General features: G+C 34.1%; 2 protein-coding genes across 2 annotated transcripts in view; one reads left to right on the top strand and one right to left on the bottom strand.

The window, feature by feature from the left end:
- Positions 1-822: 822 nt before the first annotated feature.
- Positions 823-8,550, top strand: LOC100367230 (uncharacterized). Its single transcript, XM_006820979.3, has 4 exons — positions 823-893; positions 2,642-3,543; positions 4,436-4,563; positions 6,352-8,550. The coding sequence occupies exons 2-4, from the start codon at positions 2,798-2,800 to the stop codon at positions 7,302-7,304; spliced, it is 1,827 nt and encodes a 608-aa protein (XP_006821042.2). The 5' UTR covers positions 823-893; positions 2,642-2,797; the 3' UTR covers positions 7,305-8,550.
- Positions 8,551-9,294: 744 nt separating this feature from the next.
- Positions 9,295-15,646, bottom strand: part of LOC100367082 (E3 ubiquitin-protein ligase UBR5-like) — a 57,706-nt gene continuing 51,354 nt past the window's right edge. The window contains exons 43-48 of the mRNA XM_085507853.1: positions 15,392-15,625; positions 14,544-14,628; positions 14,077-14,346; positions 12,993-13,137; positions 12,734-12,819; positions 9,295-11,777 (exon numbers count right to left, since the gene is read on the bottom strand). Of these exons, the coding sequence (XP_085363979.1) occupies positions 11,565-11,777; positions 12,734-12,819; positions 12,993-13,137; positions 14,077-14,346; positions 14,544-14,628; positions 15,392-15,625 (1,033 nt within the window). The 3' untranslated portion in view covers positions 9,295-11,564. The remainder of the gene's footprint in view (positions 11,778-12,733; positions 12,820-12,992; positions 13,138-14,076; positions 14,347-14,543; positions 14,629-15,391; positions 15,626-15,646) is intronic.

Below are 15,646 nucleotides of genomic sequence, written 5' to 3'. Positions count from 1 at the left end.
GGCTGAATAAAATGCATTGCCCGGATGCGCTCACTGGTTGCGAAAGTTGTGAGCTGGGTGTTTTTTTTTTCGCTGAAAACACTTGTGTTTAGAAGTGGGTATATAAATAGAAAAAAAAAATGGTTTAGAAGTGAGTATGGTTTTCGAGAGGTGGGCTTCACACCCTTACCCACTTAATGTGGAAGTTACCCCCCCCCCCTCCCCGGGAATTAGAGTTGGTGTTAGCACATTGCAATGGACATAAAACAAGCAGGTAATTGCTGAACCGGAGCAGCTAGGATATAGTGGTGAAGCAATGATGTAATTTCGGGTATTGAAAATGTCCCTCTTGATTATGCTACATTTGAACACAGTCCCTCTATAGAGGGACTGTGATTTGAATTAAGGACCAATATTCACCCCCAATATTTAATGGTTTATGCTTTACGTACGATCAGGTGTTTTCCATACTTTATAATAACCTCTTGGCATATGATACTGTAAAACCATCTCTCGTTGACGATCACGATTTCTGGATCTCAAGTACGCTGACCAACGCATCATAGCTCTGCTAGAGTATCAAAAAAAGACGAGATTATAATATGATAACAATTTTGAATGAAAAACTATATGTCATATAATTTCCAGATAAATGAAAAACACATGCTGTAATATATCAACATGTGTAATATTTGTCTCCACAAAAACCATTATATTGTCATGCATGATTGATGTTGTGTTTTGCATTTTGATTTGTGGCTGGCACCAGCTGACATGCCAGCGTATTTAGGTTTGTTTAAAAATATTTGTTTATTTTAACAGACTGTTAAATTGAAAATAAGGTTCTGGAGGTATGGTTAATCTTGTTCCATGTGGTCATGTTTTGGGTGCGGTGCGATCAGTCAAATATTTAGGTATGAATATTTATTCTTTGTGTGTTACCATATTATTTTGTCAGCCTGAGTGTGAATCAATATTTAAAGTCTGTGTAGATGGAAATTTAAAATAGACTATCATACTCATCTTTTTATTACTTTCAGCCCAAAATGAATTTGCAATTTCATTATGGTATAATGAAACTTTTTAAAAAAAATATTTTTGTGCCAGGCGACAGTTTTGGACATTGAGTGCCACTGTTGTCTCTCCTGACTTTTTTTTTGTAAGTGCAAATTGCAATGAAACTTTATTATTATTGTCATTATTACAATAAGTCAGTAGAATTTGCAGAAACAAATATTAAGTGTATACTTTTAGGAAAATTCAACTAATGACCCAACTAAGCTGCCACTTGAAATGTACATTAACCTTTTCACCACCAGGTCCCTCTTTTCATCATAAATCCACAAAATAGTTCTGTTTATAGTCTGCATTTTCTTTTGGAAGATTGGAACAAAAATAACCAAACTTTTTTCAGTTAAATCTGAAAATTAACTCAAATTTTGTTCTGTTGGCTAAAAAATTGGGGTTCAATTCCAGAAATATTGAAGAATGTAAGCAAAAAGTGACAACAAATTTGTGAGAAAAAGTCTGGTGGTGAAAAGGTTAAATTGTGCCATGATATATCATCATTTCAAACTGAATGCATCTTGGGAATTTGTTTTAAAGAGGAGAATACTTGATAAATCTGTACTTACCTCCCAATGGCAGATACCACTGAATTACTTAGAAATAAATAAACTGAAAAGTCTTGAGAAACTTTATATAGAAGAACGCACTGATTGCAAACTGGCATTGACTCATTTTAGTAGAATAAACCAAGCACTTGTAAACATTGTTGTCATGGTAACATCAAGAGAGATGATGAGACACACCTGTAAAGTTTACTGTTTCTTCATCCTCCAGTTGAAGTCAATTAGGAATATTCCATTTGTTTGTAGGGGTTGAGGGTCAGATGGGAAAGATTTAAATTGACTGTATACATAAATCAACAGGTGGCTTTAGCTAGTTTTGTTATTACTACGACAAATGACAATCTACCCGACAGATTTGAACCAATTTAGCATTGCATCTTAACATGTATAAAAAAGGCATAATCTCTGTTCATTTCTATACAATTTCACATGTTGACATTTCTGTTTTCATGGTACAAAAGTAATTTGTTACTACCAGTATACTGCACTGACCTCATTCCACCATTGATATTGATAAATTGTTTATTGTTATTATATAAAAATGTCTATTCTTATTAATGAATGTATAATATATGCAATATTATAAATTATGTTGTCAGAAAAACAGCCAAACCAAATGATTTTTGTTTTTTCACGAGGTATCACATTTAAAATAATCTTACATTGCAGACATTTCATTTCAGCATTTTGTTCTTTCCTAAAAAAATTGTGTTCCAAGATTTAATTTAATTTAATTTAATATCCTTTTTCTCCCTAACAGGAGTAATATAACTGAAAACCAGTTATAGCTCTGATTGCGAGGAATGCAGTTGTTTTGTAATTTCATCTTGAGCAAAAACAAAACAGTCTCTTACATACCAGCTCCTTGAATGGAATTTTTTTTAGTAAAATTGAAAATAATAATAGTATTTATTTGTTCCATACCTGTGAAATAAGTGAACATTATGTACATGCGAAGAGTGTTTAAATGAATCTGATAATATACTCTTATGAATACCTCTTTTATTCCCTGATTCATATTTTCTTTACAGATTAATCATCAGAATGTTTGCCTACCAGCTGTGTTGAAATAATACAGCAGCTTTAGTGAATCTGTTACACCGATGAAAACAATAATTGGAATAGACAGATGATACACAACGGTACACTGTGACAGAATACGGCAAAGCAGAAATATCTTCAGTAGGATGGAGGAGTCCAACAGTGTTCACAATTCAGTGGTAAAGCAGTTCCAGGACTGGGCCAAGCAACAGGATTCTAGTGATCTAATTTCAGAAAATTCTGCGTTACCTACGGTTGACGACGCGGGTAACATGCTTGCCCATGGATATCGCGAGCCTACCGTTGCCCAGTTAGCACTCTGTCTCGTATGGTTGTCGGCTATATTTATTTGGTTCCTGAGAAAAGTTTACCAGAGGAAATTTAAACCGTATGATGTTGATAATGATTTGGAATCAATACCAAATGGTTATTTGAATAATTCAATTAATGATTCTACGGAAAACGCTGAAACTCAAAAATTCAAAGCTTTGGATGCCCATGTTCTGGATAAAATTGAAAAAGCTATTGATGATGCCGGGAAAGACCAAAATCTGAATGAGGAATTGGATTCAAATGAGCCGAAAGAACCTCTACTGAAAAATGATAAAACAAATGATCAAATCAAGGTGGAAAACACTGAAAAAAATGGTAAAAATGGAGAGAAATCAAGTTTCTCCAAAATTAAACCACCTCCAAGCTTTGATGACTTTTTGTTTTATGTAATTGTCTTTGGAGGTATTATGTTATACTTCTATCTGTGTGACTATCAACATATTTTCAAATCAGGAGAGCGGACCTATTCCAGGGATCTCTTCATGTTCTTAGTTCTTCTTCTGTTTTTGGTAACTGCGAGTTTCACGATTCGAAAAACACCGGATAGGCTTATTAATAGGTAGGAGATCAACCATAATCTACTATGAATTACTTTATATTATCGTTAGATGTAATTTAATTTCACTGATTTGGCAAAAAAGTGATGTAAGCCATATTAAAAAATGATTTGGGACAAAGTCCAAAATGAGGACTTGTGGTTTAACCGTTGGTCTGTATCTGCATCTCGTACATGTCTGAACGGATTCTATTCAAATTTTACGCACATAGCTAGAACCTTATGTTGCATATGTGTAAAGTGCATCGATTTCGTGGTCTGATCTAAGATTGTCGCCTGCCAGACATCTTTTATCTAAAAATGCACTAATATTTTTAATATTTATTCGTTATACAGTACATTATGTGGAATAACGTGTGGTTCAAAGGTCAAATATAGTATATTATTATACATCTCTCACCGCAATGCCATAAGTTACAGCGTGCCGTAATTTTGCGGTAATGCACTGGGTATTTTCATCCTACCATATTAGGAAATGCAAATTCCAAATATGGAACGACTCCATGCATGAGCGTCCTTAAATATGGCAGCCTCAGAGTTTGACCAGACCCCATACAAATAAGTTAGCTAAATTTGTTTTAAACTTTTTGTATTTCGGCATTCCCATGATGTATCCTTGTGAGGAAAAGATGTATAATAGTAAGATTATTACAAGGATACCGAAAAGTATGCACTCAGACAGTACATGGTCGCATCAACCTTTGTTGCGCGTCAGTTGTTACTGCCACTGTACTGTCTCTTTGGATACTTTTCCGTATCCTCGTAATAATCACATAATATATATTCCTGTGACCAATAATGAAAAAGAAACAAACTTTGTGATTTAAAATTTGCTCGCAAGCATTTATATCAGTGTTTTTATTGATAATTTACCAAATCTTTGTGGTTTCTATAGAGACCAGACAGAAGAATGGCGTGGCTGGATGCAAGTGATGTTTGTTTGGTATCACTATTTTGCTGCCAAGGAAACCTATAATTATATACGCATATTTATAGCTTGTTATGTTTGGATGACAGGATTTGGTAAGTGTTTACTCCAGTAATAGTTAAAAAATAACACACGTATATGTGAGGGCAATATCATGATTTGTTGCTTGTTCACAAAAGATAGTATTCATAACTATAATATTGATGATGCCAAAGCCGAAAGTAGGGACATCATTATTATTATGGTCATGACTAACAGCCCAAGGGCAGAAAACAAATCGTGATATTGCTCAAATGACCATGTGTTATTAATTTAATCACATCAAACAGGTATTCACCATGCAACTACATTTCATCTCTCACACATGCTCTCCAACAAAATAAAAACACTTATATTTTATTTCATGTATTATACTAAGTGACACATGATTAAATAACGTGTTTTTGTGCATACACTGTTTGCTGACAAAAAAAAAATTTGAAATGTACATTAAATGTTACTTTCAGAAGTGTGAATCATTAATTGGTATATCAATTTATCAAATATCGCATAAAATTATTGGAGTGAATTGAGAACATTTAAATGAAAGTTATTTTGCCACTCGACAGATGAAAATGTTAGCAATACCAGGGTTGTTTTACTCCAGTATTATAGTCTCCTTTTTACTCCTTGTTATCAAATCCAGCAATGCTAAGTTGGGAAAAAAAAATAGGCTTTTGACCACAATCCGTGCATCTTTATTCAACTGAGAATATGTTGAACATTACTAAACACTATTATGTTCACTTATAATGTGTAATATCTTCTCGATTTCATAATCTGGACATTTAGTGAATTTTGTTGCTGATACTTCCAATTCAAAAAAACCATACTGTCAATATGATGACATAAATAAAGTCGTGACAGCTGTACCATTATGGTGACTAAGCCGATGATAAATGTACGTTAATATGAATGTAATCGTAACAGCTGTAACCTAGTACATATCTAGTATTCATTATAACCACCGATAAAATGACCATCAGCTGGTGGTGTCAAAGGTCATTGTTTCTGTATTGTACGTGGACATACTATGTATGGTGTGACAAACATGCACCAAGCAATCTGTCAGAACAGTTCTGATTGGTTCCTCATTCCAGTCTCTATAATCCTGACTGATTGGTCAACGAAACCAAACTAAAAATAAATTCTGTATCTCCATTCTAATTGGTAGAAATTCTCTTGAAAACCTTACATAGGATTTACTAGCACCACATGACGTTTTCAAACACCAATTAGCATTAAAATTTGCGAGTCAGTCAGCAATGTTACCTTTAGACAAGCATTTGCTACTTTGTGGCTCATACTGACAAAGTTGGGTACAAAGTAACTTTTATAATGGACCAATCCATTCTATTCCATTATCTATTCAAATATCATGAATTATTGGTTACAACCAAATGACGAAAATAAACATCCTAAGCATTTTGATATATTTTAAATAGCCAATCTCTCACAAAATTGTCTGTCTCCTGGCTCACTGTTGTAGCTCATGGACCAGGTTTTGATTCATATATAATTCACATGACACTTTGGTGTAATCTCACAATCCACAACAGAAGCATAATTTGCTTATCTGCTTCCACACCCAGTTAATCTCCAATTTGACCTTATTTTTTTTTAATTAATTCCTGCATATGTTATTAACTGTGTTCATGATAAAGTAACCATACATACCAACATTATTCACACAATGAAATGTTTTGTATTATTAAGACCTGCGGTGGTTATTTAGTGTAAATGGCATTTAATTTTTGGAATAATTTCCCATCGGAATATAAATATACATATACAGTGGGTATTTTAAAATGACTCAATACATTTAATCTGTTCTTTCGTTTTAGGTAATTTTTCCTTTTTCTGGATCCGTAAAGACTTCACATTTTGGAGAATGCTAAAGATGCAATGGAGACTAAATTTCTTGGTCACAGTAGTGTGCATTGTAACTGATAATGATTACATGTTGTATTACATATGTGCCATGCATACTTACTGGTTTCTCACAGTCTGGATTTTTATGAGAGTCCTCAATTCATGGAATACCGATCGCAAGAAAATGGCTGCTAAATTTTTTGCTTATTTTGTATTTAATGCTATTATTTTTGATATACCAGGTGTTGGAAATGTGGTGTTTCAACCGTTTTATTATATTTTACGATATCAAGACTCCATGCACGAGTGGTTGTTCAGGAGCGGCCTGGATCACTACGCTACATTCTTAGGCATGCTGTGTGCATACAATTATCCACATTACGAAAAATTTTTGAAATACTTGGAACGAAAAGACGACCTCAACCACTATAAATTGGGAATTGTTATAAAAGCTATTATCGGGATAGTAATTGGAATTATTATTTTGATTTGGCATAGTACTATAATGTATCGAGATAAATACGAATATAATCTCTATCATCCATACACCTCATTCATCCCAATATTGGCTTTTATTTATTTCCGAAACCTTTTCCCAATTTTGCGTTCACACTATCTTCATCTCTTTGCCTGGCTGGGTAAAATCACCTTGGAGACGTACATTTCACAGTTACACGTTTATATGCAGGCTCAAGCCAAAGAATTGATTGTTTACTTTCCTGGTTATCCGTTAATTACCTTTGCCATGGCAACCGCCGTGTATTTGTTTATAGCATATTGGTTGTTTCAGTTGACAACGGAATTCAGTGCCTATTTATTGCCAGCAGACATGAAAAAAGTTGGCATTAACTTTGTTGTAGCTGTGATTGTATGCAGTGCATATGCCGGGCTAGCATTTACTTTAAAAAACACTGGAATAATTTGATTACTGGGTTTTTTAAACGGAATTAGTGTAGGAAACACCACAAGACAGCAAAGTGTTATGAGGGTGTGATGCATTTATATTCTTGATCACATGCACTTCTAATAGAGACTACTATATAGTTTATATAGATTTTAAGAGTGCATGACCACTTTTGCGATCAAGATTCACATGAGCTATGACAAGAAAAGAACAATTAATTTCGCTAGATTTTATTTCCACTGAGTCGTCCCTACAGCGATTATAAATTCCAAGTTCCTTAATAATCATGTCATGGCTCAAAAAATCTGTGACCATAATATACAGAGGTCTGTATTATCTTTGTCGTTGACACTGACAACTTTGGCTGGTTCCAAGCTAACATTTGATTATATATATTCACATATATCAAGTTTGTAACTCATGCACAGTACTATTTTATGTGCAATTTACAGTAAATATTTGTATTTGAAAGATAGTGGTTTTCACTTGTAGGGATGAATGCAATTTCCATGTTAATACTGTAATTAACTCTAAACAATTAATAGGTCTATTGTTTTCAAATATCTAGCAGGCATTCACATTTCACAAAATTCAATCAAGACGTATAGCTACCAGGCTAATAAAAATGTCCATAATTACGATTTAGTACAAAAATATGTTGGAACAAATAGATAGCATTGAAAGGGTTAAAAATAACTTTTATTTGAGACATTTGAATTTATTTTATTTGCAACAATATGTGAATAAAAAATACTCACAATAGGTTTTTATAACAAGCAGCCTCTTGGCTGAGATGGCTCCGCTGTTGATGGCTGCACTACATTTCAAGTAAAGAACGAACAAATCTGAGAGTTGTACATGTATAGTATTAAAGCAATCAGACTTGTGGTTTTCAACAAGAAGTCGAAAATATCATTTTACCAAAAATGACAAAAATATTCTTCAAAATTAGGAAATTAAAGATATCACCACGAAATGAACAAATCTAAAAGTGGTCTGCCCAAGATACAAAGTATCAAAGCAATACGAATTGTAGTTTTCAAGAAGTCGAAAAAGTAAACAGTTGACACGGATGTCGTCGGACAATTACTCATAAGCTCTGACGATGAAAAACAAATCATCTTTATTCTTTACCGGTATTAAATCTGATATATTTATAAACCACTTAATATATTCTGCTCACTAATTTTATGAATATTACTGTAATATATTTTAGTGATGGTGTGTGGCTTTGTATAAGAAATAAATATTTTTGAAAAGTATACAAGTTTTAACTCAATTTATTTCTAATATGAATTAAGTTTCACTAGAATATGCAGAAATGTAAAATGGTGCATATCACTGCCCCCCCCCCCCCCGGAATACTTTCCAGCTTGTCCTTATTTGGTTACCATGGCAACTGATTCAATAAATTGTGTCCCTCTCAACAGATTGACCTCGATTATAACCATTGGAGTGCTCTGCAGCTGCTCTAACATTTTAGACAGGGGTCATGAGGCAAGCGCCCTTGACTAGCATAACATTACAAATTATTTTAAAACTACTTGTGGATACGTGAACATATGGCATTGCAGTGTACAAGTTAAATAGGCTGATTATGTGCACTTCTGAAAGCATAGTTTGAAGTACATAAAGGCCACCAGATCTGATTACCTTACATTTACAGCATATACTATGACACCATTTATTTTCACTATTTTAATGTTTTGAGCAATTTCACTGTTTTAATTTCACGAATTTGTCAAGTAAAAAAATGAGCTTATTTTACATATTCACATACATTTAATTGACTTACCAGCAAAATTAAAACCCAGTGAAAAACTAATACATTCACAGACCTGCCAAACCCATTTATACATGCACTACTAATCAAGTAAATACAGCAGTCGAAGACTTTTTTTTTACTACAACATTGGGTAATTTAAGCCTATGTGAATTTAGTATTGCTCCCGTCCAGCGTAGAATATATTAGTAATTCAATCTTTGCTATTTATCAATAGAAAAGAAACCATTTTTGTTTTTGCAAATTGTATTTTATTTCCAAAGAATACAAGAGAGCACAAGCCATAGCTTATCTTGGCAAAAATTGCACATTTGTATGAAAAAAAAAAAGTACTTTGCTTCTTGAAGGATACAAGTTAACTACACTTGGCGTGAATGTAGTATTCTCTTTCGGCATTCAATATTGTGCTTCTTTTTTAATGCATTCCACAAAGTAAGTTTTGAATTAAATAAAATACTGACTGGCCACCCTAAGTACCACAGTTTTTCAAAAAGCAATACAAACATATCGCAGATAGCCACCAGATTAGAAAATATACATCATAATAAAACATCAGAATAAAAAAAAAAATTCCAATCAAAGTTCATTTCTGTGGTGCAACACTCTCCCTTTGCCAACGATAATTGGATACTTTTATTTGTAGACTAGCCTGCTCACCCAATATTTAAAGCGAGAGAGTCGTCACCTGTGCATGCGTCAGATGACCATAGCGTGTCATTGTTTATAAACAAGTGTTTACCCATGAAACTTTGCGTTTTTAGCATGTGTTGTTATCGTCGCTTGGGACGCAATTCTCGCGTGTGCGCAGGTGACGACCCTCCCGCTTTAACCCTACACTGCACTTTGTTACTTTCCACAAAATTTGCTCTTTGACATGAAGATCTATAAGGATACAAACTATCATATTTTGTTCTCAGAATCCTCAAGTACAAAAATTCTGGTGGGTAAAACAACCCGATACAGTAGAATTTACATACAAAATGAGTTAAATTAAATAGGGGTAGTCCTTGCATCACTCCTGAATGCATGTAAGGACTCTGAGGAGTCAGACGGTATTTAATGCATATTGCTGTTTATCAACACAAATCTTGCATATAAATGATGTGATTTAAGTGTGTGCACTTCCCATATTTTATGGCCAATCATGCAATTTTCTTATCAACAATGTAAAAAAAAATCTCACTAATTTCACTACAACTGCATCTCGCCCTAAAAATTACTAGGTACCATGGAGACTGGTATATAGCAAGTATAACAGCATGCAGATTCAAGGCTACTCACAGCATAACCAAGAAAATCGTTCTGCTGAGAGTTGGTTTTATAGAGGTAAGGTGATGAATGGACCTTCAACAACATCGAATTAGTAAGACTTGTGACCATATACAGAGATTTTCTGTCTGTTAATTGGAATGTTATGAAACATTTCAATGAGAATTCGGGAATGATACTATAAGTACACTATGCTCAAACATAGATTAGTTGAGAAAAAGCAAGGGGATAGTAACATAAGCTGTATAAAGAGATTAAAATAATTTTGTGATCAGTAAGCTCAAACGAATAAATAATTGAGAATTCTTAAACAAATTCCCACTATAAAGGATCATAAAAGAATTACTGGGCCATTGCCAAAAATAACAAATCACTGATGATCAATTCAGCATAACTAGCTGAAGAATACAGATATCACACAGACCTGAAGTGCATATATAAAAATCAAATGCGGCCGACGATGTCACAATCAATACCAAAGAGCAAAACGATGTTTTCAATGTCAGTAAAGAACAATGTTGGTTAGTGCTTGTTTTTTTTTTAGACTAGTGATATGCACAAAATACAACAGATGTGAAGAGTTATCGTTAAAACCAAGTATCTAAAATCTAAATAATGCTGTCTTTGCTCGTCCCAGATCCCATGGCTGTAATCTCATTGAATCTTGCATAATTTGCTCAGTGTTGACAATTTTAACTTGACTCATCTGTAAATATGGCAGGGTAGAGTATAAACTGATCAGATTTGAGGGTTTGAACAAATTCCAATAATTGCGTACACATTGACCCATGGCTGACGGAGAACATACTTCAAACCATGTAATCAAGCACCAGTTGCATACCTGATAGAGAGAGCAAGGTGCATTGACAATCAACACGAATATTTTTTTTTCAATTTGGTGACACACCTGATAAATGAACCAACAAAGAGATTGAAATGTGAGCTTGCACACAATTTCAATAGTTGATTTTATCGGCATAACTCATTTTACTCTCTCCTATTTTGCTTCATTTTACCCCCTCCACCTAACCCAACACACTGTGAAATGACACAGAATGTTCCCTTGGAGGAGAGGGTGACAGCATTTAAAATAATAGTTGCTTGAAATAAAAAATATCAAATTAGAAATGTAAAGAATCATCACTTCTTCACAGACCTCTTGTATCCTTCATTAAATATGTTGCTCACTCTTCCTGATGACTGAAACAAACCCAAATTGTCTCAGTGTTTTAAACAAACCCAAATGTTTTAGTTTTGATGGCAGTGGTCAGCTTAGTCTTGAGTATCACCTTAGATGAGTATAGTGGGATATAGAGTCTAGAAATGCAAGTATTGGCCGTGGGTAGATGGTCATCATCTGCTGGTCTCACTGTGATTGTTGGCATGGGTTGGAAACCTTCCTCACTGGCAGGTACATTGGGACTTGATGTCCAGAAATATACCTGAAAAAAATTGCACAATGTGTTTATTGACAATTGGTCAGTCATTTTACATCATGATCATGTACAGAGAGATTGGGCCTTTTCAGCATAGTAACAGTAAAATCTTCAGTTTGCTATAATTTGATTTATAGAGGTCTTGTTTAAGGTGAAACCTATCCTAAAAAATATGTTTGGTTTTGACTGGTTTCCACAAGGATGACTGGCACAGGTTTGAGTTTATTATTCCTGTGTTTTACAAAAAAATACCTGCAAGCTGAATACTAAAAACCAAATATACAACTTGTGGTTATATGACCCATTATACCAGTCGTACAGTTATTCTTGTAAATCGACACATCTTCGTCTTTATGCCAATTGTAAACAACTACAGTTGTATTCATATGCAGAGTGTGAATTGCTACAGTAAACTGTGCATAACTTGTAAATCATCCTTAACACCTTAGTCAAAGTGTAACGTTTAACAAGGAGATACAGAGTTCTCCAATAACTATAGAAAAAGTTGGCCAAGGTTGGAGGTTCGAACCTTTAACATCAAGAAGAACAGCAGGAAGAGCTGTCAAAACTAAGTTATTGTAAATTATAATGGAGATTCTTGGCAAATACAGGCATTGGAATGGTCATTTCAATGTCACATGTTATTCTTTGAATTATTCATGAGCAAATGACTAAGCCAACAATAGATCTCTGGTATTCACGTAAGTTAACCTCTGTTCAGTGCTGTGCACAGGGGCAATTCAACCACTAGCAGAGTATTCCAGTTTTATCATTTTCATTGTGAAATCATTGTAGTCATTGGTTTACAGGATAAACTTTGCTTATTGGGTTAGAATCTTGTAAATAAAACTCAACTTTGTAATATATAATAGATTGCAAAAACTGGAAAACAGCTTCCAACTCAGTTTAAACCTGATATACATGTAAAAGATTTTGATTTTAAAGAACATTCGTCAACTTACCAGATCTTGTCTTTCTTGGTTGTTCATTTTTTCAACAATGGACCAAAACCAACGTTTGAACTTTTGTAATTTCTCAGATGAATCACCTGCAATAAAGAATAAAGCATATATTCAAATCAGATTTCAAAAACTGCATACATACACCCATACCATAAGCAGTCCCAACAACACAATAGATGAAGTCTACTGATTGGCTAAGAAGTAGCTGTATAATACATTTGAGGGTTTATAAACCAATCAGGGCATTTTATACACTCACCACTCTCATCATTGAATGCAGTATAACTTATCAGCTGTTGCAGGTTTACTTGTCCCACACCGTTTAATAAGAGTCTGAAATCCTCAGCAGTTAAACCATCTACAGCATTACGTGGTAACACATCAAATACTCCACTACGCAGAGACTGCAAACAAAAATATACAATGTCATCAGTTTACGAAGGATACAAATTACAGATTCAGAAGTGTATTTCTACAATTGACTACTAGTTTGTTCACCTTAAAGGATCTCGGCAAGTGCGGAGATTTTTAATCTTTATGTTTGGATTACAACAGTTGGGCTCACGTTTATCGGGACCCACATCAGGATCCACTTGTGTCAATCCCAACTCTCTATTGGGACCAAGATAGTTTGTCGGCATGTGCCAAATCAGTCTTGACCGCTCACTGACCGTTCACACACACGTTTTGCCATGTGCCTACTCTGTTCTGACTCGGCATGTTCCAAGATCTGTAACGTGAACGCCATTTACATTTTCCCATTTCATGTATACACAATATTTCATTAACGTCTTGAACAATAGGTGATTACTGAGGATCTAATAGCCACTCAGTGTCAACCAGGAAACACATGAGCAAATACCATAATGTACATTCATGAGAACAAACATCTAGATTACTAATCTAATCAGATCTGAAGCGGAAAAAAAATTCACAGCTAATTTCTGTGTTTCTCTGTTGATAGATACTCCTGTGCAACTTCAAACACACTAAAGATGTAATCAAACCACATATCATGGTCACCAGACACAAACAAATTGCAGTATATAGAACATTTTCAGCTTACTGTGAGATCCCAACGTAAAAACTGGACAAATGTAGTGAGATTTGACAAACATAAAAATATTTCCAGGTATTTCCATACTTTATAATCATTTGATGATGGTGAATTTTGATAAAGTAAGGGTATCCTAATGCATTATTTTAATATTCAAAGATCACCATTGAGCTATAAAAAATTCAAATGATTCAAGTTTTGCTGCAGGTGTTTGGTCCACGCCTTTCACACAATGCACAAGATCCGTCAGTGAACAGGAAATCATTAATTACATGATTACACTCACCTGAATAACTTTCTCTGCTACTTTCATCATCCTATATTCAGCATACTTTCTGACGTAATCAAAAACATTAGTTGCATTGACTGGTGCAAAAGCTCCTCCTGGTATAAGATCCACGGTGCACCCACCTTCTTCTTTACTTAGTTCTATACTATAATTTAAGTCTAAGGCAGAGAAGACGCTATCGGTTCCGTCTTTCTGAGAATCAACTATCAATTGGCGTAAACTTTCATACATGATTGGGTCAAAAAATGCCAAGTCATGCCAAGCAACCTAGAATAGAGAACATAATAATAAGACTTGGTTGTCTACATCATACTACAGTACAGTGTTTGTTGAATAGTTTGTGTACGGTAGTGTTCGAAGATTTTTCACTAAGCATATTGAAAAACTGATTTATTTTATTAAAATCATGAATTAATATTAACAATAAAGGTTATCATACAATTGAATGATAAAATAGTACTTACCTTTTTACCTAATATTTGTTTTATAACATGTCTGTTCAATTGTAATGGACACAATTCATTTTGCAATAAACACAAGCCAATTATTCTGTGAATAAAAAAGAATATCTCGTCATGAATTGTTTCTAGAGAGGTGTTTTATGGTTTTACTATGACAGATACAATTAAATGAAATATTACATGAAAAGTTGTTATGTTGAGGGTATTCGGTGTTGGTAGAGTGTGCAATTCATAGACATATAATGAGCATTAGACTGGCCCAGCCATGGCAAATATATATATTTTTTCCCCTTAAATTATGGTCCAACGTGAAATTACCACGACTTGCCTATTCTGAGGCGCATTCATTGCTATTAATTATTCATGATATGCAGTGAAGTTTTAGAACCCAAAAGTAGAACAGTTCCAAAAGAGGAAAGTAGAAGAGATTCTAAACATCAGGTCATGTGTGCGTTACAGTCAGATCAAAAGCTTTCTTTCTTATTGGTTGGCAGCTTACAATTCATGCTACTCAATAGCATATTTATCACCTCAAAAACATGGTGACAACCATAGAGGGCGAGGCAGATCAGACTAGTCATGGAATTCGCATCAACACGAGAGATTCTACAAACTCAATCTTTGAGGAATTATAATATAAAATAATAAAATTGGGGCAGTCTAAATGAGCATGTCAAAACAAAGATACATGTTTATTATAATTCAAAGTTATCTACATTGATTTTTATATAAAATATAGAAATCTGTCTATAAACATCTTAGAACCAAAAAACAATTCAGAATGTGTTAAACGATGCAATCAAAACCAGACACGTTTATTTTCAAGGAACAATAAGCTAAGTTAATCTTACCTGCCAACATTTCTGAAAACGTTTAATCTCTCTGATGTGTTTTTTCCAGGGATTGGAGAATAAAATCCTCTTTTGCCGGGCTGATAGAACAATGGCACATTGTCATCAGTGTCATCTTCACTGTCCCCATCCAACTGATGAGGTTCTGTTTTTTTCAATGTTTTTTCAGGTTTATCTAAACTTCTATCAATCGAAAATATATCTGCATCTAGGATACTGTCGGCATTCACTTCCCTGTTAACATAAATATACAAG

The sequence above is a fragment of the Saccoglossus kowalevskii genome, chromosome 14 (genome assembly GCF_978046115.1).
Source record: "Saccoglossus kowalevskii chromosome 14, keSacKowa6.1, whole genome shotgun sequence".
Lineage (NCBI taxonomy): Eukaryota > Metazoa > Hemichordata > Enteropneusta > Harrimaniidae > Saccoglossus > Saccoglossus kowalevskii.
Note: the sequence above shows the minus strand (reverse complement) of the source record. Positions and strands in the feature narration are given on the sequence as shown.